This window comes from Carettochelys insculpta, chromosome 5, assembly GCF_033958435.1.
Source record: "Carettochelys insculpta isolate YL-2023 chromosome 5, ASM3395843v1, whole genome shotgun sequence".
In the NCBI taxonomy this organism is placed as follows: Eukaryota; Metazoa; Chordata; order Testudines; family Carettochelyidae; genus Carettochelys; species Carettochelys insculpta.
The window spans coordinates 95949354-95975988 of record NC_134141.1 but is presented as its reverse complement, the minus strand read 5'-3'; the positions used below and the strand labels follow the sequence as shown (position 1 = coordinate 95975988).

Sequence of the window (26635 nt, the reverse complement as noted above, 5' to 3'; positions counted from 1 at the left end):
TGCAGCACGGACCCCCAGCTGCAGCAGCAGCAGCCAGAAGCCCTGGGCTAAGGGCTGCTGCCCACGGTGACCACAGAGCCCCGCAAGGGCTGGAGAGAGAGTATCTCTCAACCCCCCAGCTGATGGCCGCCATGGAGGACCCCGCTATTTCGATGTTGCGGGACGCGGATCGTCTACACGTCCCTACTTCGATGTTGAACGTCGAAGTAGGGCGCTATTCCCATCCGCTCATGGGGTTAGCGACTTCGACGTCTCGCCGCCTAACGTCGATTTCAACTTCGAAATAGCGCCCAACACGTGTAGACGTGACGGGCGCTATTTCGAAGTTACTGCCGCTACTTCGAAGTAGCGTGCACGTGTAGACGCAGCCGAAGGGAGAAATGAGATATACTTCCATTTATGATGTTCCACTGATTTTTAAAGTTAATATTAAAAATGGGAAAAATGATAGCCTAGTCACATATTGGGGTGATTATTCCATTGGAAAGAATCTAAGTATGTTACCCTCGCTGTCGCAGCATTCCAATATTGAAGGATCTTCACGAATCACTGCAGTCAGTGTGTTGACATCGCCATTGGCAGCTGCTTGGTAAACCACAGTTAAGTCAATTTCTTCTGCTGAATCGCCTAGTGAAAGATACACATAAGTGAGTATTTGGGGGAACTCTACAAATGGTGAATGGTGAAAATAATGCCACTTATTTTCATGAGGCTGGGATGGCTATATAATTAAGAAGTTCAACCAAAACCAGATCTAGCCCACATGATATTGCATTTAGTCGCCTGAATCATGTTCTTCATTGCTAAGTATCTACTACGAGTTTGCAGAGCTACTGAGAACAAGCAAACTCCCAGTGTGGCTCAGTTTCTGACTGAACACATGAAAGCTGTGTTAATTGCATAGCATCAACTCTGGAGCAAGAAACACTAAGTTCTGAAACAAAGAACCTCATCAACTAAGTTACAACATATTTCTCAGAAGATCAGCAGTCACATACATATGTATGCTGTAATATAAGTTAAGGACAGAGGAATTTTCAGTTTCTTTGTCACCTCACCCAAAACATAAGGGGGAGACTATGCATTTGTTTTCTCTGAAGTATTCTGATCTTCACCTGGGAAATATAAATGTTTGCAATTTCAATGGCGGTTTAAAAGCAAATAGTTTGTAAAATAAGGAAGCGTGAATGAGAACTGTATAATCCTTACTCTCTCTTTGCATCTGATAGTACCAGGTGTTACAAAAAAAGCTGATTTACAACAGAAGTAACACATTTAGGCAGGTGTTTCTGATGATAGTTTGCAAGCTGAAATGGATGTTGGTCCAATTTTAAATAAATTTCCCTGAGGGATGAAGGTGGCATGGCTGGTGAAGGAAGCATTGGAGCCATCTCTGCCAGCAAGACATCAGTTCACCTGTGTAGGTGCTATCATACTGTTTATTTCAAGCTGCCTTAAGGCCACTTTGTTCCTGGCCATGCATAGAGGTCTTAGTTTGCTGGAAGATCCAGCCAAATAGAACACTTCTGTGACTCAAAAGCCGCATCTACACTAGCCGGCTATTTTGAAGTAGCTGTGCCAACTTCGAAATAGCGTCCGCTGCGTCTACACGTGCCGAGTGCTATTTCGAAGTTGAAATCGACATAAGGCGGTGAGACGTCGAAGTCGCTATCCTTATGAGGAGATGGGCATAGCGCCCTACTTCGATGTTGAACGTCGAAGTACGGCACATGTAGACGATCCGCGTCCTGCAACATCGAAATAGCGGGGTCCTCCATGGCGGCCATCAGCTGAGGGGTTGAGAGATGCTCTCTCCAGCCCCTGAGCTCTATGGTCGCTGCGTGCAGCAGCCCCTTAAAGCTCCCCGCCCCCTTATTTCCTGTGCAGGAAGCTGAGAGCTCGTGCAGGTAGCAGCACAGCCACGTGCACAGCCTGCATGTCTCTCTGCAGCCCCAACCCACCATCCTGCACCCCATGGCAGCCAGCCAGCCCCCCAAGTACCCACAGGGCACCCCCCCAAGGGGACCCAGGGCTCCCAGCCTGCCAGTCACGGGGGAAGAGGCAGCGGGGCCCCTCCTGGACGGAGGCCGAGATCCGGGACCTGCTGGGGCTCTGGGGCGAGGAGGAGGTGCTCCAGGTAATGGGGAGCAAGAGGCGGAACGTGGATGCATTCGCTCGGCTGGCCAAGGGCCTGGCTGCCCGGGCTCACCCTGCCCGCACTCCTTACCACGTCAGGAGTAAGGTGAAGGAGCTGTGGCAGGGTTACGCCCAGGCCTGGGACACGGCCAGCCAATCTGGGGCTGCCCCTGCTGCTTGCCCCTTTTACAGGGAGCTCAGAGAAATCCTGGGCCCCTGGTACACCTCCTCCCCCACCCCGGGCCACCCTTGACACATTGGCTGACAAGCCCCAGCAGGCCCCGGAGATGGAGTCCACCCCGGAGGCCAGCCCTGCACCCCACAGGCCCCCCTAGGAGCCCACCCCTGGGACACCGGAGGAGGAGGAGGGGGCCTCCAGCGATGGGGGCTCCAGATCGCCCTCCCCTCCCACAGCTCCAGCAGGGCATCTGCCCGATGGCTGTCCCCTGACCGTGGGAGCGAAGTGTCAGGTATGTAACCCCCTGGTGCACACCCTCAGGGTTAAGGGGCGGGGACAAGAGACATGACCAGGGCCCTCCACACACCCAGATGACCATGGCCCCGAGGACAGCAGTGGCATGTCCCTCAGAAGAGTCCATCAGCCCCTGCCCCCCAGCAGGACAGCGCCATGCCCCATCCCTGGGGATGGGGGGAGCGGAATCGAGGGTCTCCTGGGGGGGGGGTTGGACACCCATCATCACCATCTCTGGGGGACAGGGATGGGGAACCAGCAGCAGAGGGATTGGGGGACAAGGGCCATGGGTCAGGGCCCAGACTAACGGCTATCTTTACTCTTCTTCCCCCCTGTTCCACAGCTGCACCATCAGAGGGCCTGGAGAGCACCGGCGTGCCATCTGTGGTCCCGGAGAGCCCACTGGGGCCATCCCACCAGGCCAGCCCCTCGGCAGAGCATGGACCAGCCCCAGGATGAGCCCGACAGCGGCGGGGCCATCTGCAGGCGTCCACAGATCCCCAGCTGCTCGCCACCCTCCGGCATCAGCTGGAGGTGCCCGAGCGGCGCCTGCAGGTGGAGGAGCGGTGGCTCCACCTCCAGAAGTGAGCACTGGCCTGGTGCCAGGAGGCTTGGGGGGCCTTCATGCGCACGTTCAATGCCATCGAGCAGCACTTGGCCCCCCCCGCTGCTCCGCCCACTGCTCCACCCACCGCTCCGCCTGCCATCCCTCCACCATCGGCCGTCTTGGGGCCTGCCACTGAGGGCCACACCTGCCGGTTCTCCCGGCCCCCACGCAGCCTTGACCAGGCCTCCGGCTGAGACGTGGGTCACACCCCCCCAACACCAGGCACAGGACAATAGGGGTGCGTGGCCGAGGATGTTGCCACCCAAGGCCCCCTCCTTTGCGTTCATTCCCCCATGTTGGTGTAAATAGTTTTTGTTCTACCCCTGTTTTGTAACTGCCCCCCCATGTACATAATTCCCCCCTTATTCTTCTGTTTTTCATATTATTAATAATACAAAGGGTTGCAGGGTTTTGTTTAAAAAAATTCCATTTTTTTATTGTACAGAAGCGTGGAGGGGGTGTGTGCTCTCGGGTTCTCTGTGGTGTGGGCGTGGGGGCAGGGAGTGTTGTGGAGGAAGGGGGGGTGCAGTGGGTGGCTCACCCACAGCTGGCCCTGCCAGCGTTCACCCCGCAGCCTGGTCAAAATGAGCTCACAGGGCCTCCCGGACCCAGATCCCCTCAGGGTCGACCTGGCGACTGGGGACAGCAGGTGGCTGGACGTCGGCCCTGCCAGCCTCCACAGCTCAGCCCTGGAAGAAGGCTTCTCCCTTGCTCTCCACCAGGATGTGGAGTGCGCTGCACGCACCCACAACTTGGGGGATGTTGGTGAGGCCTGCATCCAGGCGGGTGGGGAGACACCTCCAGCGCCCTCTGAGGCAGCCAAAAGTGCGCTCGACCACCTAGCGTGCATGGTTTAAGCGCGTGTTGAACCGCTCCTGGCTGGCTGTGACATGGCCCGTGTAAGGGTGCATGAGCCAGGGCTGGAGGGGGTACGCTGCGTCTGCGACAATGCAGAGGGGCATGGTGGTGTCCCCCACAGGGATCTCCCACTGGGGGATGTAGGTCCCCGCTTCCAGCCGGCGGCACAGGCCTGAATTTCTGAACACCTGGGCGTCGTAGGTGCTGCCAGGCCAGCCAACATAAATGTCCAAGAGGCGGCCCAGGCTGTTCACCAAGGCCTGGAGGACCATGGAATGGTATCCTTTCCTATTGAGGAAGCATCCTCCGCTGTGCTCTGGGGCACGGATGGGGATATGGGTCCCATCCAGAGCCCCAAAGCAATTTGGGAAGCCCAGGCTGGCAAACCCCGCGATGGCAGCATCTGGGTCCCCAGGCCCCACGAGCCTGTGGAGGAGCAGGGCATTGATTGCGCGGACGACCTGCAGGGGAAGGACATGAGAGAGCACCGGTGAGGGGTGTGCAGGGTGTGTCTGGCCCTCCCCCCCCGGGCTCCCCCAGGGCTCCCCCCCTCCTCCCTGGGCTCTCCCCCAGGCTCTGCCCCCAGGCTCCCCCACCCCCCCGTGGGTCCTCTTACCTCCATGAGGACAGCCCCGACAGTGACCTTGCGCATGCCAAACTGCTGCCCTACGGATCGGTAGCTGTCTGGAGTGGCCAGCTTCCAGACAGTGATGCCGACCCATTTCGACAGTGAGGGCACGTCGCATGGGGGTGTCCTGGTGCCGTAAGGCAGGGGTGAGCCACTGGCAGAGCTCCAGGAATGTCTGCCGGCTCATTCTGAAGTTCTGGAGCCAGTGGTCATTGTCCCACTCGCCGAGCACCAACCGCTCCCACCAGTCCGTGCTCGTGGGGTATCTCCACAGCCGGCGGCGTGTGCGGCGGGGGGGGGCGGGGCTGGGAGGGCAGCAAGGTCTGGGGCTTCTTCCTCATCCCCCAAGGACAGCTCATCTTCCTGAAATAAAAGATGGTCAGCTGCCTCCTGCATGGCACTGAGCAGAGCAACCACTGCTCCTCCAGGGGCGGGTGTGTGGGCTTCTGGCTGCTGCTGCTGCTGCTGGGGGTCCATGCTGCTTCCATGGGGTGTGCGTGCCTGTGGCTCTGCAGACCGCGTGCTGTGCAGGCTGCGTGTGTCTGGGAGGGGCCCTTTAAGGGAGCGGCTAGCTGTTGCCCCGGAAGTGCTAGTCCGCCCTGTGACCCTGTCTGCAGCTGTTGCTGGCACCCTTATTTCGATTTGGGCCACTTTGGTGTCTAGACGCTCCCCTGCAGCACCTACTTTGATGTAGTGCTGTCCAACGTCGACGTTGAATGTCGATGGCACCAGCCCTGGAGGATGTGTAGATGCTATTCATTGAAATAGCTTATTTCGATTTCGCTACATCGAAATAAGCTATTTTGATGTAGCATCCCATGTAGACGTAGCTAAAGGGCTATTGTGAGAATTAGTTGCTTGTAAAGCATCTTGAGGATCTTAGAAGGCACTATAGAAATTCAGAGTAAGAGTTACCATGTTGTGACACTATGCAGTATTTAAGTGCACTTTAAAATGAAAGAATAAAAAGTATAGATTCATGTATCTTCCCTGCACAAGTTTATACTGAAGAGAGAACAGGGTGCTTGGAACAATTTGCATAGTGTGGTTGCAATGAGTCATCAAACCATACTACAGACCTTGTATATTATAGAAACCACTTTAAGTCAGGGGGTGCAGCAACTCCCCCAACCCCATAGTTCCAACATTTATGGAGTCAAATCCTGCTTGCTCTGAAATTTTACTTATATTGGACAGATCATCACTTGTGATTTAAAGTTACACTGGAAGCTAACCCCAAAGGGGCTGCTTTGCATTTATTAGGCTATGTCTACACTAGCACACTACGTCGAAGTAGCCTATTTCAAAGTAAGAACATTGAAATAGGCTACTTCGACATGTATCGTCTACACATCCTCTGGGGCTGGTGCTGTTGACATTCAACGTCAAAGTAGTGACGGGGAATGTTGAAAGGAGCTGCCCCAGAAGGAAATGCAGAGCGTCCACACACACAAGCACTCCCCATCAAAATAAGGGGCCAGCAAAGCCTGTGGGTGGGGTCAGAGGCTGGACTTGCCCTTCTGGGGCAACAGCAAGCCGCTCCCTTAAAGGGCCCCTCCCAGACACACTCGGCCTGCACAGCACGAGGTCCGCAGAGCTGACAAGCAGTTGCAGACCCCGTGCACACAGCATGGACTCCCAGCTGCAGCAGCAGCAGCAGCAGCAGCAGCAGCCAGAAGCCCTGGCCTAAGGGCTGCTGCACGCGGCAACCATAGAGCCCTGCAGGGGCTGGACAGAGCATCTCTCAACTCCTCAGCTGATGGCCACCATGGAGGACGCCGCTATTCCAATGTAGTGGGATGTAGATCGTCTACACATGCCCATCTTCGGATAGGAATAGCGATTTTGACGTCTCACCGCCTAACGTCGATTTCAACGTTGAAATAGTACATGGCACGTGTAGACACGACGCATGCGATTTCGACGTTGTGCCAGCTGCTTCGAAGTAGCCACCTAGTGTAGATGCACCCTTAATGTTTTAAAATAATCCGACCATTTGTTTGTTATATCGTATATAACTAACGGTGGTCTTCAAGCACAAAAATTTTGCTTCCAGGGTTCGATTGTGTGCCACATATTATTTTAATCTAGCAGCTGGATTTTTAATTCTGTTTCAGAAAGGCTGGGAAATAGAGAGTCTATGGTTAGTCACTGCTTTCCCCAGGCCTGCATTTGGATTTCAAGCAGCCATAAATCCTGCTTACATAATACTGCCATAGATGGGTTAGAGTCCTAAAAGGATTGTGTGCCTGTCAAGGAAAAAATAAAAAGCAAAAGCCAATCATGTATTGACTAGAGGCATGACTTAATTTAGCCAAGTGCAATTCTTCTGGAAAAATAAAAAGTGTTTTTAAAATTAATCAATCGTCACCAGTAACTTATGGAGAAGGCAAACAAAAAGGCCTCTATGGTTGCTCAGGGATAACAGCTTGGTCAGAGGAAAAATCCCAGGGCCTCATTTCAGGGGTTACACTGTTTCATTAACAGTTACAGACAAACAAGTGCAAGCAAGTTGTTTATAAGCAATAGTTGAGTTCTGCTTCAATTTAGATGAACTTCAGCAGTCACAATATTTTGAAAATGCGGGTGAAAGCCGCTTCTCACCTAATTTACTTCATTTCTGGGAATCTTATTTGTTCTCATTCTCTCAGAACATAATTTCACCAGTGGCTCTTATTTCAAAAGGCAATTTTATCTCACCAAATGGATTTTGCAATCTCTGAGACTTCATTACTGAATATGAACGCATATTCTGAATATGAACGCTTCATGAAGCAGGTCTTTGCCCCCAAAAGCTTATACTCCAAAATATCTGTTAGTCTACAAGGTGCCACAAGACTTCTTGTTGTTCTCAAAGCTACAGACTAACACGGCTACCTCTCTGATACATTTTAAAACAGTATTTCTAGACCCATACAAGCTAAAAACTGCAATAAAATTCTAACAGACCACTACGAGATTTTCAAGTGTGATATAATCCAGAGGTGTCACAACAGAGCTGAAAGTAACTGAATCTGAGAAATTCTCATTACATTCCCAGAGATAGTTTAAAAAAATCAGTTATTTGTACAAGAGAAAAAGTAACGAATTTATGGGCATAGTTCCCTCCCTCCTCCACACAGTTATTTTGGTCAGAATGTGGCCAGGTAGCAGAGGGAAGAAAAAAAAAACCCTCTGGCAATCTGACCTGGGGAAAATACCTTTTTTACCTTGTAGATGACACCTGAGCACATCAGCAGGATCTGGGAAAGAATTTTCTGTAGTAACTCAAAGCCCTCTCCACCTTTAGCCCCTGGAAATATTGACTGTTAACAATTGTGGATAAACAATATGCCATTCTGGCAACCCCATCATACCATCCCCCTACAAAAAATTTACCAAACTCAGTCTTAAAACAGATTAGGATTTTTGCCCCCACTACTTCTCTTGAACAGCTCCAGAAGGTCCAACTTGAAGGTTCTCCTTTCTTCTGCCACTTAGAATCCTTTATCTAATTTCAAGCCTAAGTATATTAATGGACAATTTATATCCATTTGTTCTTTTGTCAGTATTGTCCCTTAACTTAGAATTATTCCTCTCTCCCCCAGTGTTTATCCCACCAATGTATTTATAGATAACAGTCATGTCTCCCCTCATGCTGCATTTGGTTAGGCTAAATATGACAAGAACCTTAAAACACCTCTCATTAGATAGATTATCCGTTCCTCTGATCAACACAGCAGCTCTTCTCTGCATCTGTCCCTGTCTGAATTCATTTTTCTTAAACTTGGCAGGAAAGAACATCACACAGTGCTGCAGATGAGGTTTCACCAGTGTCTCATGTAACGATAATAACACTTCCGTACCATTACTGGTAGCACCTTGCCAGGTGCATCCCAATATCGTATTAGTCTTTTTGACAATCACATCATATTGGCAGCTCATACTCACCCAGACATAGATTAATACACCCAGGTCTTTCTTCCAACTGATACAGCCCCAGTTTATAGCACAATTTCTTGTTGTTTGTGCCTTGTACTTGCAGAGATCAGATGTCACTGGCCGAGGGGCAGCACAGAGACCTCTGCGGCCCTACTTGAATGGACCTGATCTCACACACCAGCTGGGAGTGCTGGAGCTGTCCCTACACAGGAGCCATTCAGCAGCATGGTGACCTCCCCAACAGCCATGATTTGTCGTCTTCACAATACTAACAAAGTGTGTCTCAACCTTCCTGGCACCTTCCGCTGTGGCTATGCAGGGAGCCCTCTGCAGCTCTGCTGTCATGGCCCTCCTCACTCATCCACCAGCCAGGAGTATAGGAAAGAACCGTTCAGCAGGAGGTGATCTTCCCCATAGCGGGGAGATCGTCCTCCTCCTTGAAGTCCTAGGAGAGGTCTCTGTTCTGCTGGGCAAAGACCATAGCTTCCCTCCCACTATGTTCCAGGGTGTCTTGCGTCTATGGGCTACGCAGGGAGTCCCCTGAAGACCTGCTGTCTGTTTGGGCCTAACCCTAACTCCAGCCCTACCCACATTAATTTCTAGTCCCTGTAAAAATAAAGGTAATTACACATTGAAAGAAAGTCTTAATAAAAATCTGTGTCATCAAAAACCCAAACTAAACCTCCCCTCCCAAATTCTGATAACCCTAGTAGTAGCATCCTTCAGTCTACGTAGACTATGGAACGCGCCCTTCGTAGTTCTGTTTGGCATCCTCATTTGCAGTGTCGGCTGTGACTGTGAAGACCCACGCGAGAGTGACAGTCCTTGCTGCATCTGTTGCATATGTAATAGGGGTCTGGCAGGTCCTTGCTGTGCTTTCTGCGGGCTCGCTTCTCCTTTGCTAGCTGTCTGATCCTCAACTCACCCTTCTGAAGGCCCTTGTATAGTTCCTGCCTCCATCTGCTGCGGTCGTCTGCCAGCTCCTCCCAGCTGTCTGGCTTGATGTCTACTTCCCTGAGGTCTCTCTTGCAAACATCTTTGTAGCGCAGCTGGGGCAGTCCGGGAGGTCTTTTGCCAGAGGCTAGCTCGCCAGACAGGATGTCTTTTGGGATCCTTCCATCATTCATCCTGTGGACGTGGGCAAGCCAGCGGAGCCACCGCTGCCTGAGGAGGGTGTGCATAGTTGGGATTCCAGCTTGCTCAAGGATGGTAGTGTTGGACACTCTGTCCTTCCACGATATTCCAAGGATGCGCCTGAGGCAGCGCAAGTGGAAGACATTCAGCCTCTTTTCCTGGCGGGCGTGCAGGGTCCAAGTCTCGCTGCTGTAAAGGAGGGTGCTGAGGATGCAGGCTCTGTAGACTTGCATTTTGGTGTGAGTGTACAGCTTGTTGTTATTCCACACTCTCTCGCTGAGTCTGGACAGAGTTGTGGCTGCTTTACCGATCCTCCTATTTAGCTCAGTGTCCAATGACAGGGTGTCAGTGATGGTGGACCCGAGGTAAATGAACTCGTGGATGACCCGACTTACAATGTAATGACTCTTACTATGTAACACTTTCTATTCTCACAGTACTGCACCTCTCAAAGCCTCACAACACCTCTGCGAAATATCTAATTATTATTATTGCTATTTTACAGAAGGAGGTGCTAAAGCAAAAGAGTGTGGGACATTTATGCCTAGATAAATACTATAGGATGGATCCAGACAAACCAGGTCCTTTGCCCATGCTCACAGATGGCTTTGGTCTCCACACTAATTAAAAATAAGCATGTCCTCCACTGGCCAGAAGTAATTCTTACAGACTAACTGTGTCTTTGAGCATGTCAGATATTTTATTGGGTGTCTACTAAAAAGCCACATAGGGTATATTTCCCAATAGTTAGAATTTCTTTCACTTCAACTAATCTGCTTTTGAAAGAGTACTAGATCTAATTATTATTACCCAAGCTTCTGACACATCTAAGTAATCTTTCATGTGACACAGCGAATTGCAATTTCATTTTGCACATTAGTAAAATTGCTGGGAAATCAAGAACAGTATTTATGAAGCTCTAGCATTAAGATGTTAAATTGGACCCTGAATGTATTTTCAAATTTAATCTTCTTCAGCACTCAGTAGCAGCAAATGTCTCAGGCTATTTTAGAATGTTCTTTGCAGTTCCCTATCATTTATTGCCACGATAATGTTTCTGTATTTTCTTTACAAGTATATACTGAATTCTTAAACTAAACTTTAATTGATTTTAGAGTGCAAGCCTGTGACTGAATCACTTTCACAAGAGCAAAAAAGTGCTCACATGGAACCCACAAGGAAAATGCAAAAGAGGAAGTCTTTGGACAATGTGGAGAAGGTCTTCTGAGACTGAAGGACAACAACTAGGGTACTTGTGGAACCATCTAGAAGTTTTGTCCCAAGGCAGAGTGAAGTGGAGGAGGCTTGTAGATGACCTATGCTCCACGCGGAGTACAAGGCTTAAGTAATGGTAGTAGAACATGTCTTTCAAACACAGTTCAATTATTTTATATATATATATATATATATATATATATATGAAGTCCAAACACATCCCTTTAATGCAGTTTGTTTTTTCTAACATGGAAATTAATCATATAATAATGTTTAGCTCAAACTTTCTCCCTCGTTCTCGGGTTCTTGTATCCAGCTGTGTAGTGCTCACCTTAGAGCTTCAGAAGAGCCCTACACCCACTTCTCTTATATGGTGGTGTAAGCAATCATCTTTCTCAAAGTCCACTGAACTCTCCCACTCTCTCACCACAGGCTCACGCCTGCTATTAGGGTGCAATGTTTTGGGTATGTTATGGTGCTGGCTTGTTACAGTCTGGTCTTTAAGGTGTGCCTGCTCTACGGCTGGGAACCAGCCTCCCCGAGCAGACAGACTCATATTAGCAAGGCTTGAGCTAGCAGGCTAAAAACAACAGTGTGGACCTGAGGTCTGGGCTCTCAAGACCACTCAACCCCCTCGGCTTCAGAACCTAAACTCCAACCTGAGCCACAATGGCCACACTAGTGTTTTTGGTGTGCTAGCTCAAGCCAAACCAGCATCAGTCCCTCTGCCTGAGTTGAGCGGCTTCCTCCCAACAGCAGCAGAGACATACCCCTGGCTGGCACAACAAAGTGGTCTCTTCAGTTACACAGTAGTTCTAAGTCCTGCTGTTCAGTTGCACCACCAGAATGACATAAGATGACCAGCTACCTTAAGGCCCATTCGTGTAATGGATGGTTTGGCCTTTAGTTCTTTAGCAGGAAGTTTCTCAGGACACTGGACTACATTGTGAACAGAGGAAGGTGACAGGAAAATGACATGTAAGTAATGTTAATGCGAGAAGCTGATCAATGGAACAGGAATCTGTTAAGGTGGCACATCCCTATACACATAATTTCCTGTGCTAACAATTACATTTGAAGATTGTTCATAGGGAAAAAGAAGTCCAAGCAGATTCAAAGAAGCTTGTTCAAACCTTTTATTAATATACCAACTCTTAATTATTATTATGTCCTGGATAAGTGATATTAAAATACTGAAAACGTATCTGATATAAATCCAGTCCATTGTTCTGTGTAGTTTTGGCTTTGTTCCCATTAGTTTCAGATTATAACTTCTCATCCATTATAATTCCATGCACCTGAATCTCTCTTCCTAGGAAACAATCGTCAGTCATTATTCTTACTTTAAAAGCTTGGCTACCATGGAAGCCCAATAAACCTTTGCTCTGAGAAAAGTTAATTTGTCATATTCCGGATTAGTGCTTATAGTCTCGGTGGATTTAGAAAGTTGACATTCAACCTGCCTCCAAAAATATAGACCCTCCCATCCCATAACTACTAAAAGAAGATGGAAGCTCAGTTTGTTTTTCTTTCAGTTAGTCTCTTAAATTACACATTTTAAATAACTTACATATAAAATTGATAATTTTACTTTAAAATCCAGCTAGTCATGGAAGAAGAATGCTCCAGGGTTGGTAAGCAGGTATTGAGCCTTTGACAAGTAGGTCACAGCTTTCAAGAAAGCTGGGATCAGGAGTGACTAAGAGCCATTGTTGTTTGATAGCTGCTTGGCAGTCTATCAGTATGTGAACTATGGCAGTGATTTCAGTTCAGATGTCCAAATAACTGAGTTCCACATTACACAAATCACTTTCACAACTGGCAGTCTGGGCAGAGGCCAAGATTTGATTGTGCCCTGAAGATTAGGACTAATCCCAGTCTTACTTCTTGAGGAGCAGGGCTTCTGTTGTGCTGCTACTGGACGGTATGCTCTACCAGCACCCCCGCAGCCCCAGCTGGGATTCCTGGCCACGAAGCTGGGGTGTGGAGGGAGCAGCCCTGCAGCTGGGAGCTGGCTGGGGCACGGACCCCTCCTGGCAGCACCAGCCCCGGGGACCTGGCTAGCTGGGGAATCCCAGCAGCTTGGGGGCTGGGAGCCAGCAGGGCCATGGAGCCCTGATGGCAGCTCCAGCTCAGGGACCCTGGTAGGGGCAGGGAGTGGAAAGGAAGGGGAAACCTCCTCCCCCCTTTTTTTTTTAAACAAAAAAGCACTGAAGAGGTGTATCCTCTACATCAAGTTTGCAGGCAAATAGCAGGGCAGAGAAGTGACACATACCTGGTATCCCTGTGTATCTATTCCGCAGCTAGACAGGGGCTTCCATCTTACATAATGTCACAGTCTTTCACTGTCACAAGTGGTTAGAACCTTATGGTGCTGGAGAGGGGAAGAAATTGATGGAATAAAGGAGCAGGATCAATTATTTGTGTGGGGATAACTAATGAATTTGGAGGTATTTTTAGCCTGGGTGCCCTCCTAGGATTTTTGGCAAAATTCTTTAGGCTTCATACAATGTAGGTGGGCTCACTAGTGCTGGAGCCATTGAGTGATCCATAGAGAAAGAAGCCAGTTCCCCAGCCTTGACTATGTGAGGCACTTACTCTCCCACAGAACAATAAAATTAAGTCCTGGCTTGACAAATTCCTGGCTGGGATGATTTAGTTGTGGTTGATCCTGCTATAGGCAGGGGGCTGGGCTAGATGACCTCGTGAGGTCCCTTCCAGCCCTAGGATTCTATGATTCTAAAAATCAATAGAACATTAATATTTAAGTAGCAGGTGGATCCTACATGCACTTTCCAACATAACAAAACCAAAACCAATAAACCAATCTTTTTAGCCACAATAACCTTACCTTGCCTTCCCAATGCACATAGCAACAACATAGCGACCTCCTTCCCACCCCAGGAGATCCAGAGAAGTAGACTCTCCCTCTTTAGCTCTCCTCCAAAAACATTGATGCTACTGCTGGCAGTAGCACAGGGCATTCTATAAGATATATACAGTAAATCCTAGAACGAGGTGTGGGAAATCCTTAACCAATAACAGGAATGATGGATTGAGCATTATGTATTCCTAAGTGCAGCACACTCATAATATATCATTTGACACACATTTTAATGAATCATCATTTCATTGTGTATAACAATCCATTTTTTTTTCTGGCTTAAACAAGATCTGCATTTTCTGACATACCTCTTATCAGGTGTACCTCCCTTGCAGCTTGCCAAACTTTTGCATCACAAACAAGATGAACTGTAACTGCTCTTTTTGCTAAGCTCATTTGTTTTTCAATACATGCCACTTGGAGGTAACTGACTGACTGGAAAAAAGTTAAAAGGGGACAAATTCCTTCTATAACCCATTTGAAATAACAACTTATGGGTTTATTGAACAGTTGAGGGGTCACATCCTTAGCTGGAGTAAACAGATTGTAATGGCATGATACCATTTACCCCAACAGAAGAGCTGGTCCTCCAAGTTCAAGTTTGTTTACCTGGCTTAATTTGGTTTCTCACTATTCTGTTAATACCAATAAGTGGTATTTGTTTAATCTAAGCTGACTGTTAGGTTGTTTTTATGTGGAAAAGTACAGTCTGGCACTGCTGAAGGGAAGATATCACTCATCTTCTGAGAAGCAGAAAAGGTACAAATGACAGCCTGCTTATGGGTCAAGTGTTAGGAAAAATCTTTATCTGGTTATACAGAGCAGTGCCAGAGAGCGATGTCCCAGTACCATTGTGGGCAAAGAGCCAAAGGACATATGGGTACAAGGTGCTGTCACAATTACATATTAGGGGTTTAAAAACAAACAAAACCATATTTAGTGCATCTTTAATATTCAGGAAAAAGGAATGCTAAAAGTTGACATTTCTGGTCAGCATTTCTGACATATACAGTGGTGTTCCACAAGGATATAATTTCTTTCTTTCACAAAGTACTAGAAGCTTGGTCTGCAAGGAGGTGTATAAAATACACAAAATACCTTAATGCTTTACAAGGAATGTGTTTACATGTGGCCTTTTTGTGAGCCCACAAGTTGCAGTTTAGTTATTGACATTCATATGAATTGCTGCAGCTAAATTTATATGATTTAACTGACAACACATTTATTTAATTTATTATTATTATTGTTATCATTATTATTATTATTATTACTAGTGATTAAAAAACAGGAGAGTCGAAAATCAAAGTGTTACTTGCTCAATGTTGTGAAGAATTATGTATTTGCTCTCCAAAGAGCTTCATGCAAATTAAAGCTTCCCTACAGAAGAATGTGCTTGAGGATCTCCTCTGCAGATCAACCCGAGACTGTACTAGATACTTTATTTAATTCTGTAAATAAGATGCTGCTTGTTCTCATAAAGACCCTCAGTCTCTGGCAGAGACTGCCCTATCAGCCTCACTTCACCACAGTTCATCAATGAACAACAGTGCTTAGCAACAAGCCTTCATCTCCCCCAGCCTTTTGATGCTTGAAGTAATGGAACATGATATCCTTTCCAGCTGTATTGTGATAACCTGTTTCATGAATGTTAGTATTGTATCTGGCCCACTGGCAACCACCAATTAACACTCAATCATAGCACATAGTCTATGAATACAGAAATCACTTAGCAATTCTCTTATTTTATGTACTTGATTGTTAAAAACACCCTTGTGTTATTCAGATCTGTCTGAGTTAGCGACATAGGGAAAAACAAATGATTGGTTAGAGATCAATTATATGAATTTAAAAAAAACCTGGACATCTTCTCTTGATGGATAATATATTATTTTTCGTGTGTCCATCCAGGCAAGGTTCTACCATGTTCTCCCCCAACACATGCACTGTGCTGGCCCCACCCCTCCCCCAACCAGCGTGGGATCAGGCCCAGCCCCCACCGGACTCCCCCTGCACTGTGCCAGCCTCAGCCCCTCTCCCCAACAGAAGGGAGGGCCTAGCCCAGCCCCCCAACAGAATCCCCCGCACCATGCCAGCCCTTCCCCCACCCAGCATGGAGCCCAGCTCTGCAAAAGACTCCCCCCACCCCATCAGTATGCCATCTCCAGCCCCTTCTCTGGCAAGCGTGAGACCTGGCCCACTTTGGGTACGTATTACAACAGGTTTCTGTCTCGACCTTTCTTCCAGCCCAACTTCCACTTGCAAGCAGAGCTGCAACAGGGCCTCTAGTTTGGATAAAGTATACTGAAATGACTCAAATACCACCAGACTTCCATTCCATCTGACCTCTCTCTACCTTTCCCCTTCCTCTCCCCTCTCAATTTCCCTCCCTCCTTTTTTCTCCAGCTCATGCGTTTTATGTTCTCTCCTCTGCGGTGTCTTGGACTAGCTGACCACTCGTCCACCTTGGGAAAAGTCCGTCCTCCACCTTGGGAACAGTAACCTGGCCAACAGGGGGCACCAGGTCAACCACAGTGAACAAGAAGAAGCGGTGCCATTTTTGCATAGCTATGGGATGGAGAGAGAGTATTGGTCAGTGGCAAGCTGGAGACAGCAGAGAACAATCAGTTAACCAGTAGGTTCTGACAGGTGCCCCTGGGTAGAACTGGACGGTGAGAAGCGGCTCTGAAAGGCTGGCTGATAGAATACAGCACAGTGTTGAGAACAGAAGAGCAACTACAGAATAGACTGCTGTGCAACCCCATGGTGGAGCTGGGAAAGGCCCTGAAGAGCTACTATTGTGACAGAGAGCTGGGTTCTGGGAAAGGCAGCCCTGTGAAGGGTGCTAGGGAGCATAGGAAACTCAGACAAACTTTCCAAGTTGTGAGAACTCCAAGCATTTGTGGCTATGGAAAGGATCACCTAAGTGTCTCCTGCTCTTGACTTCAAGACTGCTGCTTACCAGATACGCCACTCAGGTCTTCTCCGTGCTTCAGATGCTACCCTGGCAAAGCTGCACTGCAGCAGTGCTTTAGTGTAGAACCTCTCCATGCTTTAGTGCAGAACCTGCACATGCTGATTGTGCAGGGTTCTCCTGTTTGTGTAGGTTACTCACTTACTTGACAGGCAGTAGCTAAGTCAATGGAAGAATTCTTCCATTGACCTCATGTTGCCTAGTGTTGCCTATGTGGGGATTTAGGTTGGCTTAGCAACAGTGCTCTGGGGTGCAAATTTTTCACACCCTTGAGTGGCATAGTTGTGCTGACCTGATTTTCTAAGACAGACCAGGCCTACTTCTGTGAAAGGAACACATGTCCCACAATGACATGCTGCAGGGAGAGAAGGGTAGCATTACACTAGCACTGGCTGCCTATATGTATTTATTCCCTATACAATGTGGCAGGAATTCAAGACGACTTGCATGGGCCCTTGTATTAAACAATCCAAATAGGTTGTCCCTCCATGGGAAACCACCTGCGTTAAAATTTAGCTTCGGGCACTGCCACTGGCTGGTTCCTTGACACTTTTTCATTATCAATGTGTCTGCTTGGCTCCCAAGGACTGAACTCACCTCCAAATTCATGACTGAGGTTTCTCTACTAGCATACAATCAAACTATACTTGAACTGATCAAGCTAAAGTGTAGGGAGTGGATACAGGGTGTGCAACACATCCAAAGTTACACAGCAAACCTCTGCCTTTATATAATACATCAAGATATGCATATCTCAGAGCTGGAAGGGACCTTGAGAGATCATTGTGTCCAGTCCCCTGCCTTCAAAGCAGGACCTATCACCATCCCTGACACATATTTTTTATAAATGTAACCTGCCCCAGTCCCTTGAAATGTACCTTCAAGGACTGAGCTCCCAACCCTCAGTTCACAAGGCCTTTCCTCTAACCACTGACTTCTACATTATACTGTTGCCATTATACTTTGCCCCACCTATGTCCAACTGCTCATGTCAAGCCAGGCCTACGTTTTGCTGTTTTTGTTTTTATGTATCCATTAGTATTTGTTTTGTTTGCATGATAGTCTTAGAATCATAGAATGCTGGGACTGGAAGGGACCTCGAGAGACCATCGAGTCCAGCCCCCTACCCTCACGGCAGGACCAAGTACTGTCTAGACCATCCCTGATATAAATTTATCTAACCTGTTCTTAAATATCTCCAGAGATGGAGATTCCACAACCTCCCTAGGCAATTTATTCCAGTGTTTGACCACCCTGACAGTTAGGAACTTTTTCCTAATGTCGAACCTAAACCTTCCTTGCTGCAGTTTAAGCCCATCACCTCTTGTTCTATCCTCAGAGGCCAAGAACAAGTTTTCTCCCTCTTCCTTATGACACCCTTTTAGATACCTGAAAACCGCTATCATGAACCCCTTCAATCTTCTTTTTTCCAAACTAAACAAGCCCAACTCTTTCAGCCTTTCTTCATAGGTCATGTTCTCTAGACCTTTGATCATTCTTGTTGCTCTTTTCTGGACCCTCTCCCATTTCTCCACATCTTTCTTAAAATGCGGTGTCTAGAACTGGACACAATACTCCAACTGAGGCCTAACCAGAGCAGACTAGAGTAGAAGAATGACTTCTTGTGTCTTGTTCACAACACACCCATTAATGCAGGTCTTTTTGTACTTTCTTTTTAAGTTTACTATCCAGCAATACATTCCCAAGACCAGTAGCTGTTACCGCTTGAACCACCATTACTCACGGGCTCAAAGTTCAAACTAGGCAGTGTAAATGCAGGATAGTCCACCTAAGTATAATCCCATATTATAAAATACCTTTACGTGCCCATCATTTGCTTTTATTAGAGGATAAAAAACTGGGTGTGAAACAAAACACAGGCCAGTCAAATAACATTCCCTGGGTCCTCTTCAGCCGCCACATAATTCTTATCACCAGTATAGGCTGTTTTTACTTTATCAATACCCTATTATCTCCACAATTCAGTGCAGTTAGGAGACTGTTCCCCCAGAACTAATCCATATGCCAGCAACTCTGCTTGTAAGACATTGTCCCTGTATATGTAAGACCCTTTGTTCTACATTTGAAAGTTTAAAGTGCAGCTGTGGCAGGGCTTTAGTGCAACAGTGTGGTCACATCAAGAGTGCTGGGAGAGATCTCCCAGTGCACTAGGTAAACCACCTCAATGAGGGGTATAGTGGACTGCACTGAGAGCATAGCTCCCAGCTCTATAGCCCAGTTTAGACTGGTGCTTTCCAGCCCGGTAACTTGCTGCACTGAGGAGTGGGTGTTTTCTCACACCCCGAGCCAAAAAGTTGCAATGCAGTAAAGTGGCTGGGTAGACTTAGTCTAAGTGTTCTCCAAACAGCAGTACAAGCCTGGGGCTTTCCAGAACTTGTGATGTCTTATCTGGGTGGGAAGACTAACTTCCACAAAGTATGTATTACAGTGATTTCACATTTAACTTAATTGTATGAGACTCTTGTTAATTTTTTTACCCTGCATTAACTGAAATCCCTTTCTTTCACCAAATTTTTAACTTTTCTATCATGATAAACGAGAGGGTGGTTTCTTGCTCCATATCACTTAAGGCAGCTTTTACTTTGCATAATATTTATCACCCGCATACTTCACATAGTTAGTATTGGAACTTCTTTGATAGGCGTTTTCTTCAATTTTTTGATGTTTCACTATGTTGTAAACAATTTATTATGAGAGACCAAATATATCTTTTAAATTTGCTTGTTTTACCTTTCCCAGCTAAGCCTTTGAATTTATTTTAAAAATGCTTTTACATGCCTGACATTTTCCTTTTATAAATCAGAATTGTTTTTTTAAATTTTTAAACTGCAATTTTTTACCTTGAAAGTTTGAACAAGGAGGGGCTTTTGTTTTTATAAGTGATATAACAACACTGTTTTGTTTTACTGCTATTTTTACTGTCTTACTCTGTGACTCAGCTACGTCAAGCTTTAATAAGCTGATTATTACATTTAAATTTCTGGGTTACATTATCTTATTAGGTGTCCCCTTCCCACCCTCTCTTTTTTGTTTGTTATCTGTTGTTTGAGCTGATTAATGCCCCTTTTATTGCACTTAATTTTTTTTGTACATGACTGTACACAGGTTGAAGCTTTCTAGTCCAGCACTCTCGTCACTTGTCATGGGTGTGGCCAAGTTTCCTGTGGTCCCATAAAGTTCGTCTACAACCACCAGTCCTGGCTCTCTGTCCTGTGCTGTTGTTTAGCTGTAATTGACCCCCAAATGTCTTTGAAGAGCCCAGTAAGCAGTGGAAGTGTTGGTAATGCTGCTAGGCAATATTGACCTCCCATGCTCCAATAAAGTCTTTCATTCAGTGCCGGTCTTGAGGGTGCTGGACTAGAGAGGTTCAACCTTTAGTATATTTGGAAGCAGTTAATGCTCAATGAAAGTTTCAGTGACATTTAGTGGATTTCTCATGTGCTCTTCTGAGCGTTCCTATGCCCTGTCCCAAGTTACTTCCAGGAGTTCCTTTTTTCACTCATTCCCAGTCTCTCCTGGATACCCATACTTAATCCACTTATCTAAGAGCTAATCACTGAAGTTTCTGTATTAGCAAACAATTAAACTACACTTGAGTTGATCAGGCTAATAAATGGGGAGTGGGGGAGTTGGTGGTTAGTACAGGACATTACCACACCTCCATGTTATAAAAAAAGCTCCTTCCATTGTGTACACTTACACTTGGAGGTACTTTTGAGGAGTAAAGGGACTTTGAAGTTGCCCAGGCTACACATGAGCTGGCACTTCAAAGTTGCTGTGGGGGAGAATTGGCTTAATAAAATGTTGCATATGCAATGCAGCACTTCATTAACAATCTCCCCACACCCTACTTACCTTAGAAGTAGGGAGCTAATATAGAAACATCCGGACTGTATTTGCTATACTTTGCATTACGCGCTTTGGGACTCGCTTGTTTACTCCCTCTAAACGGCTCCCTGTGCAGGATGCTCCATCCATGCACAATTTATTCTTTATGTCATTGATGCGCCAGGCTTATTTTATTTGTGGATGTCTTGTTCATTGTAAACGGTGTTTGTTCCCTCTTATCTCAGTGAATACAGATGTTCTGTTTCTAACTTGCTGATTTATTTATTTCCCTGATCCTGTCTTGCAAAAAAATAAGGCTGCACCCTTGGCCAATTAGTCATGTCAAGCCAGGCTTACAGAATTCCCAGTAATGAGGTTTGGCAAGAATGTTTATGCAGGAAGAATAAATCCCACCACATGCTAGAGCCAACACAATGAAATAATAGGTTTTGTTTATTTCTGCTCTAATCCTATAGGACACTTTAAGGAAAAAAATCAACAAAAATGGAGGAAAAAATGACCGTGACAAAACTGGGTTTTGCAAAGTCACTGTTTCCTATTGCAATTTGATGCATATGAACCTGATTTACACCAATTTATTCATAAACAGCAGAATGGGAATTTGATGGGTGAAAGAGAATAAACAAGCAGTATTCTTGGTGCACCACATGCATTTTGAAGAATTGTCATATGTCAGCCTTTTTACATAGGCTGCATCTACACTACATTCCCCTTTCAGATGAGGAATGCAAATAAGGGAGATTGAAAATGCAAATGAAGTGCTGATTTACAAATCTTGTGCCTCATTAGCATAATCACTTCTGATCATGCTTCCGGAAGAGGCTTCTCTGAAAGCAAAAGCATCTGTGTAGACGGGGTTCCTTTGGAGAAAAAACCCTTCTTACTGAAACAAAATAAGAAGGGTTCTTTCAAAATGATTTTTTTCCCCAAAGGAAACCCATCTACGCTGCTGTTTCTGCTTTTGGAAAAGTCTCTTCCGGAAATGCAATCAGGAGAGATTATGTCAATGAGGTGTAGGATTTGTAAATCAGCCCTTCATCTGCATTTTCAATCTCCCTCATCTGCTTTCCTTCTCTGAAAGGGGAATGTAGTGTAGATGTAGTGTCATGTAGGCATAGCCATATACAGCAAGTCATGACCCCTTATTTTGGGGCTGCCTCTGCTTAATCAGCATATACACCTTGCAGGTGCATACTGGAGACTGGGAAGACTGCACATAAGTCATTTTGGGCTTTGTAAATTTATTTAGAGCAGGTTTCCCAAACTCTGGGTCAGGACCCAAACATGGGTCACAATTACATTTCAAAAGGGTTGCTGGCTGGGCTGGGCAGCTCGACAGGTGGCTCTTAAGGAGCCATTCACACTCCTGAAGTGGTTCTCAACTTCTTAATTGGATTAACAGCTGTCAGGCAGAGAAGCCAATCAATTACACTGAGAACCATTTCAGCTGCAGGGCAGAGAATTGCATACTTGAGGAGCAGTGCCCAGCTCAAGTAAGGTGGGGGCCTGGGTCTGAGACTGGGAGGGAGGGAGAGAAATCAGCTCTCTGGCTTCCAGCATCTGCAGAAGGTGGGGTCCCTCCAGCCCCCAGGAGGGTTCCTACGGGACTCATCTAGCCCCTTCCAGCCTGAGTGTGACTCCCCTAGCCCCCTGCAGTCCCTGAGTGACTCCTAGCCTCAGAGTGTAATTCTTCTAGCCCCCTTCAGCCCCTGAGTGTGACTTCCCAGCCCGCCTCTAGCTTCCCCAGCCCCTCAGTGTGACTTCCTTAGCCCCATGCAGCCCGAGTGTGACTCTGCTAGCTCCCGAATGAGACACCCTTGCTCCTCTTCAGCTCCTGAGTCACTCCTAGCCTGAATGTGATTTCCTAGCCTCCTCTAGAACTCTCCAGCCCCTGAGTGTGACTCCCCTAGCCCCCTGCAGCCCGACTGACTCCTAGCCCTTGAATGTGACTACCTTAGCCCCCTTCAGCCCTTGAGTGACTCCTAGCCCTTGACTGTGGGGTTTAAGCCAAGGGGAACAGTTTGGGGATGAGTGTCTTTCCACCACCACAACTCTGACTAATTATAGCAAATGTAGTGTTATTTTAGTAATATATTTCCCCTTTTCTATGAAATAACTATTATGAATATATAAACATAAGGGGGCACAATTTTATATTCTTGCCTCAGCAGCACAATTAGCTAGATCCGGCTCTGTCCCCTGCCACATTCCCCCCTCCCCCAGTCCCGTTTTTGAATTGCCCTGGGTCACAAAGTCTTGCTGAATTCTCAAAATGGGTCCCCATCTGGAAAGGGTTGGGAACCGCTGATTTAGAGGGAGATTTGGTGCAACACAGTCTGAACAATGAACATTTTCTGCTTTGTGAATAAAGAAGAATATAAGAATATAGAATTTTAGTGAATTAAATGAGAAAGGAAGTAAATCATATTAGAAATATCAACTCTCCACCCCATCACAAGAAATAAAATTTAACCATCTAACTACAAAATAGATAACTACAATCCATCTATATTTCCATAGCAACCTATGCCTGTAGAAAATTTTTCATTGGGCTTCTTTTAGAATCTTATGTTAGGATATGTAATAATATTTGTGCAGTACATCTAAAGATTTCCTAAAATAAAAGTAAGTCACTAGTCAATGTGCATTTCGTTCACTATTTACATCTTATAATTCCAAAACTGGCAAATTTAATAGGAAAATGAGCACTTAAATTTTGTACAAGTCAAACACCACATTTTTATCTGGTTCTGTTTTAATGTAATAATTGTTTTATACGTACATCTCATAGCTGAGCTTAGGAAAAAAACAAAATGCTGTTATTTTTCCTGATGAAATCAATACTTTATTTTTAAAACAATACTATCAGGCAGAAATATCTGTCCTTAAAACTGATGTAAGAAGGTCCTTCCTGTGATCAAAATGTACAGATAAAGGATATTTCTGATAAACATACGAGAAATTAATTATGCCAGACCTTCTCCTTAAAATAGGAGGCATTGATTTATCAGCTAAAACCATACAATTTCAACAGGCATGCTAAGATCAGTAGCAAGTGACTTACCTTTCTGCTGATCAAATACTGATGAGGAACTAAAATCCATTTTGGTCTATCTCATTATTTACTCTTAGACCATGCAAATACCATCTCCATGTTTTCCAGGGAAGAATCCCATATATTACAGTAAACAATATACACAATGATAGATGTCACCAATCTTCTTTTTTGAGAATTAAACTTGCTTTACGGCTGCAGGTTGTTGTCAAGGCAAAGACATGGTCACTCACAGAATAAGAATGGTATATTCTGTTAGTTAAGGCTCCTGTTAAAAAGATACCTTCAGAAATGGCCTAAATGAGCTTTTAGGCCTTGGAAAAACAATAGTTTAAGAGGGGCAAACTGCCTTTGATCTAGTGTGGGAAAGACACTGCAGATCACCCAGCGTCAGCGACAAGAACACTAGAACACTGGCTTTAAACAAACAGAAATCTCAATGGGTGAATGAGGATTCACTATGGCAAACAGAGCATGTGCAAAACTGCCAGTGCCGTTTGGATGCTGATGTACTCATTTTAGAAGCCAAACGGCATATGCTACATTCACAGACAGTGCTGTCTTAACTGACTATTGCATAAATATGTTAGCAGACATACATTCTGTAGTTGATTAATGAAATGATGCCTACTTTAATTAGGCATCCACCTATTTAACTGAGTTTTGAATAGTGTGTAGATCATAAATAAAAGGGAGTAATGTTTATTGCTATATTTAGTAGATAAGGTTTAAAAGTTCATTATAACTATTCTCAGTTGTGAATGAATCTGCTTTATATTAAATAGTAACAGAGAGATAGCCGTGTTAGTCTATATACTATGAAAACAAAAAAGCAGTCCAGTAGCACTTTAAAGACTAATAAAATAATTTATTAGGTGATGAGCTTTTGTGGGACAGACCTACTTCTTCAGGTCATAGCCATACCAGAACAGGCTCAATATTTAAGGCACAGAGAACCAAAAATAGTTATCAAGATTGACAAATCAGAAAAATTGTTATCAAGGTAAGCAAATCAGAGGGGCAGAAGGGGTGGGGTAAGTCAAGAATTAGATAAAGCAAAGTATGTAAAAGAGCCCCTTCCAACACCAAAAGAAGAACTCTACGTGGACTCCCCCGACGGTGGTAGTGAAAGTCTGAATTTCTACCTACAATGCTTCTGCAACCGGACATTATCGCAAACACCACCAAATTAGTTACAATCTCAACTATGCTGAATGCTATGCTGTCCAGAGTCTCAAAAATAGCCCAGACATTATAATTAAACCAGCTGACAAAGGGGGTGCTGTTGTCATCATGAATAATTCAGACGATGAACAGGAGGCAGCCAAACAACTCTCCAACACCAGATTTTACAGCCATCTCTCCTCTGATCCCACTTTGGAATTCCGAAAGAAATTACAACAACTACTTAAGGAACTCCCTGCTGCTACTTGGGACCTTATTCACTCAGACACACCATCTGAGCCCCAACTTGAATTATTCTATTTACTTCCCAAAATCCACAAACCTGGAAACCCTGGACGCCCTATCGTTTCAGGTATTGGCACCCTTGCCACCAGACTATCCAGTTATGTTGACTCCCTCTTCAAACCCTATGCCACCAATATTCCCAGCTATCTCTGAGATACCACGGACTTCCTGAGGAAATTACAAAACTTGGGAAAAATTCCTGATGACACCATCCTTGCCACCATGGATGTAGAGGCTCTATACACTAATATTCCACACAAAGACAGATTACAAGCTATCAGGAATACCATCCCTGATGTCATTACAGCTTATCTGGTGTCTGACCTCTGTAACTTTGTTCTCACACACAATTATTTCCAATTTGGGGACAATTTGTACCTCCAGATTAGTGGCATTGCTATGGGCATCTGCATGGCCCCACAATATGCTAATATATTTATGGCTGACCTGGAACAATGATTCCTCAGTTCTCATCCCCTATTACCCCTCCTTTACTTACGATACATCGATGACATCTTTATGATTTGGACCCATGTTATAGGCCGTGTCTACACAAGCCCCGAACTTTGAAATGGCCACGCAAATGGCCATTTCGTAGTTTACTAATGAAGCGCTGAAATGCATATTCAGCGCTTCATTAGCATGTGGGCAGCCGCGGCACTTTGAAACTGATGCGCCTCACCGCCGCGCGGCTCGTCCCAACGGAGCTCCTTTTAGAAAGGACCCCACCTACTTCGAAGTCCCCTTATTCCCATCAGCTGATGGGAATAAGGGAACTTCGAAGTAGGCGGGGTCCTTTCGAAAAGGAGCCCCGTCGGGGCGAGTCGCACGGTGGTGAGGTGCGTCAATTTTGAAGTGCCATGGCCGCCTGCATGCTAATGAAGCGCTGAATATGTATTTCAGTGCTTCATTAGTAAACTTCGAAATGGCCATTTGCGTGGCAATTTGGAAGTTTGGGGGTAGTGTAGACGTAGCCATAGAGACTCTAGAAGAATTCCACAGAGACTTTAACAGCCTGCACCCCACCATTAACTTATGCCTCGACTACTGCACGCGAGAGACACATTTCCTGGACACTACAGTACAAATCAATGATGGCCTGATCAGTACCACACTCTACTGGAAACCCACTGATCACTAAACTTACCTACACACTTCTAGCTTCCATCCTGCGCACACAGCTAGATCCATTGTTTACAGTCAAGCCCCAAGGTACAATCACATTTGTTCTGATCCTACTGACCAAAAACTACACAATCTCTACCAAATATTCATTAACCTGAATTACCCACCAGGAGAAATAAAAAAACAAATTGACAGGGCCAGACGAATACCCAGAGACCAGCTACTCCTAGATAGGCCCAAGAAAGCCAATAACAAAACACCAGTGGTCATTGCCTACAGCCCCCAACTC

General features: G+C 45.9%; 1 protein-coding gene across 1 annotated transcript in view; it reads right to left on the bottom strand.

Moving 5' to 3' along the window:
* The window catches only part of ANKRD55 (ankyrin repeat domain 55), a 92448-nt gene extending 68648 nt beyond the window's left edge, over positions 1-23800 (bottom strand). Inside the window, exons 1-2 of the mRNA XM_074995959.1 lie at positions 23761-23800; positions 505-627 (exon numbers count right to left, since the gene is read on the bottom strand). Coding sequence (XP_074852060.1) covers positions 505-627; positions 23761-23800 — 163 coding nt within the window. The remainder of the gene's footprint in view (positions 1-504; positions 628-23760) is intronic.
* Between the last annotated feature and the right edge of the window lie 2835 nt (positions 23801-26635).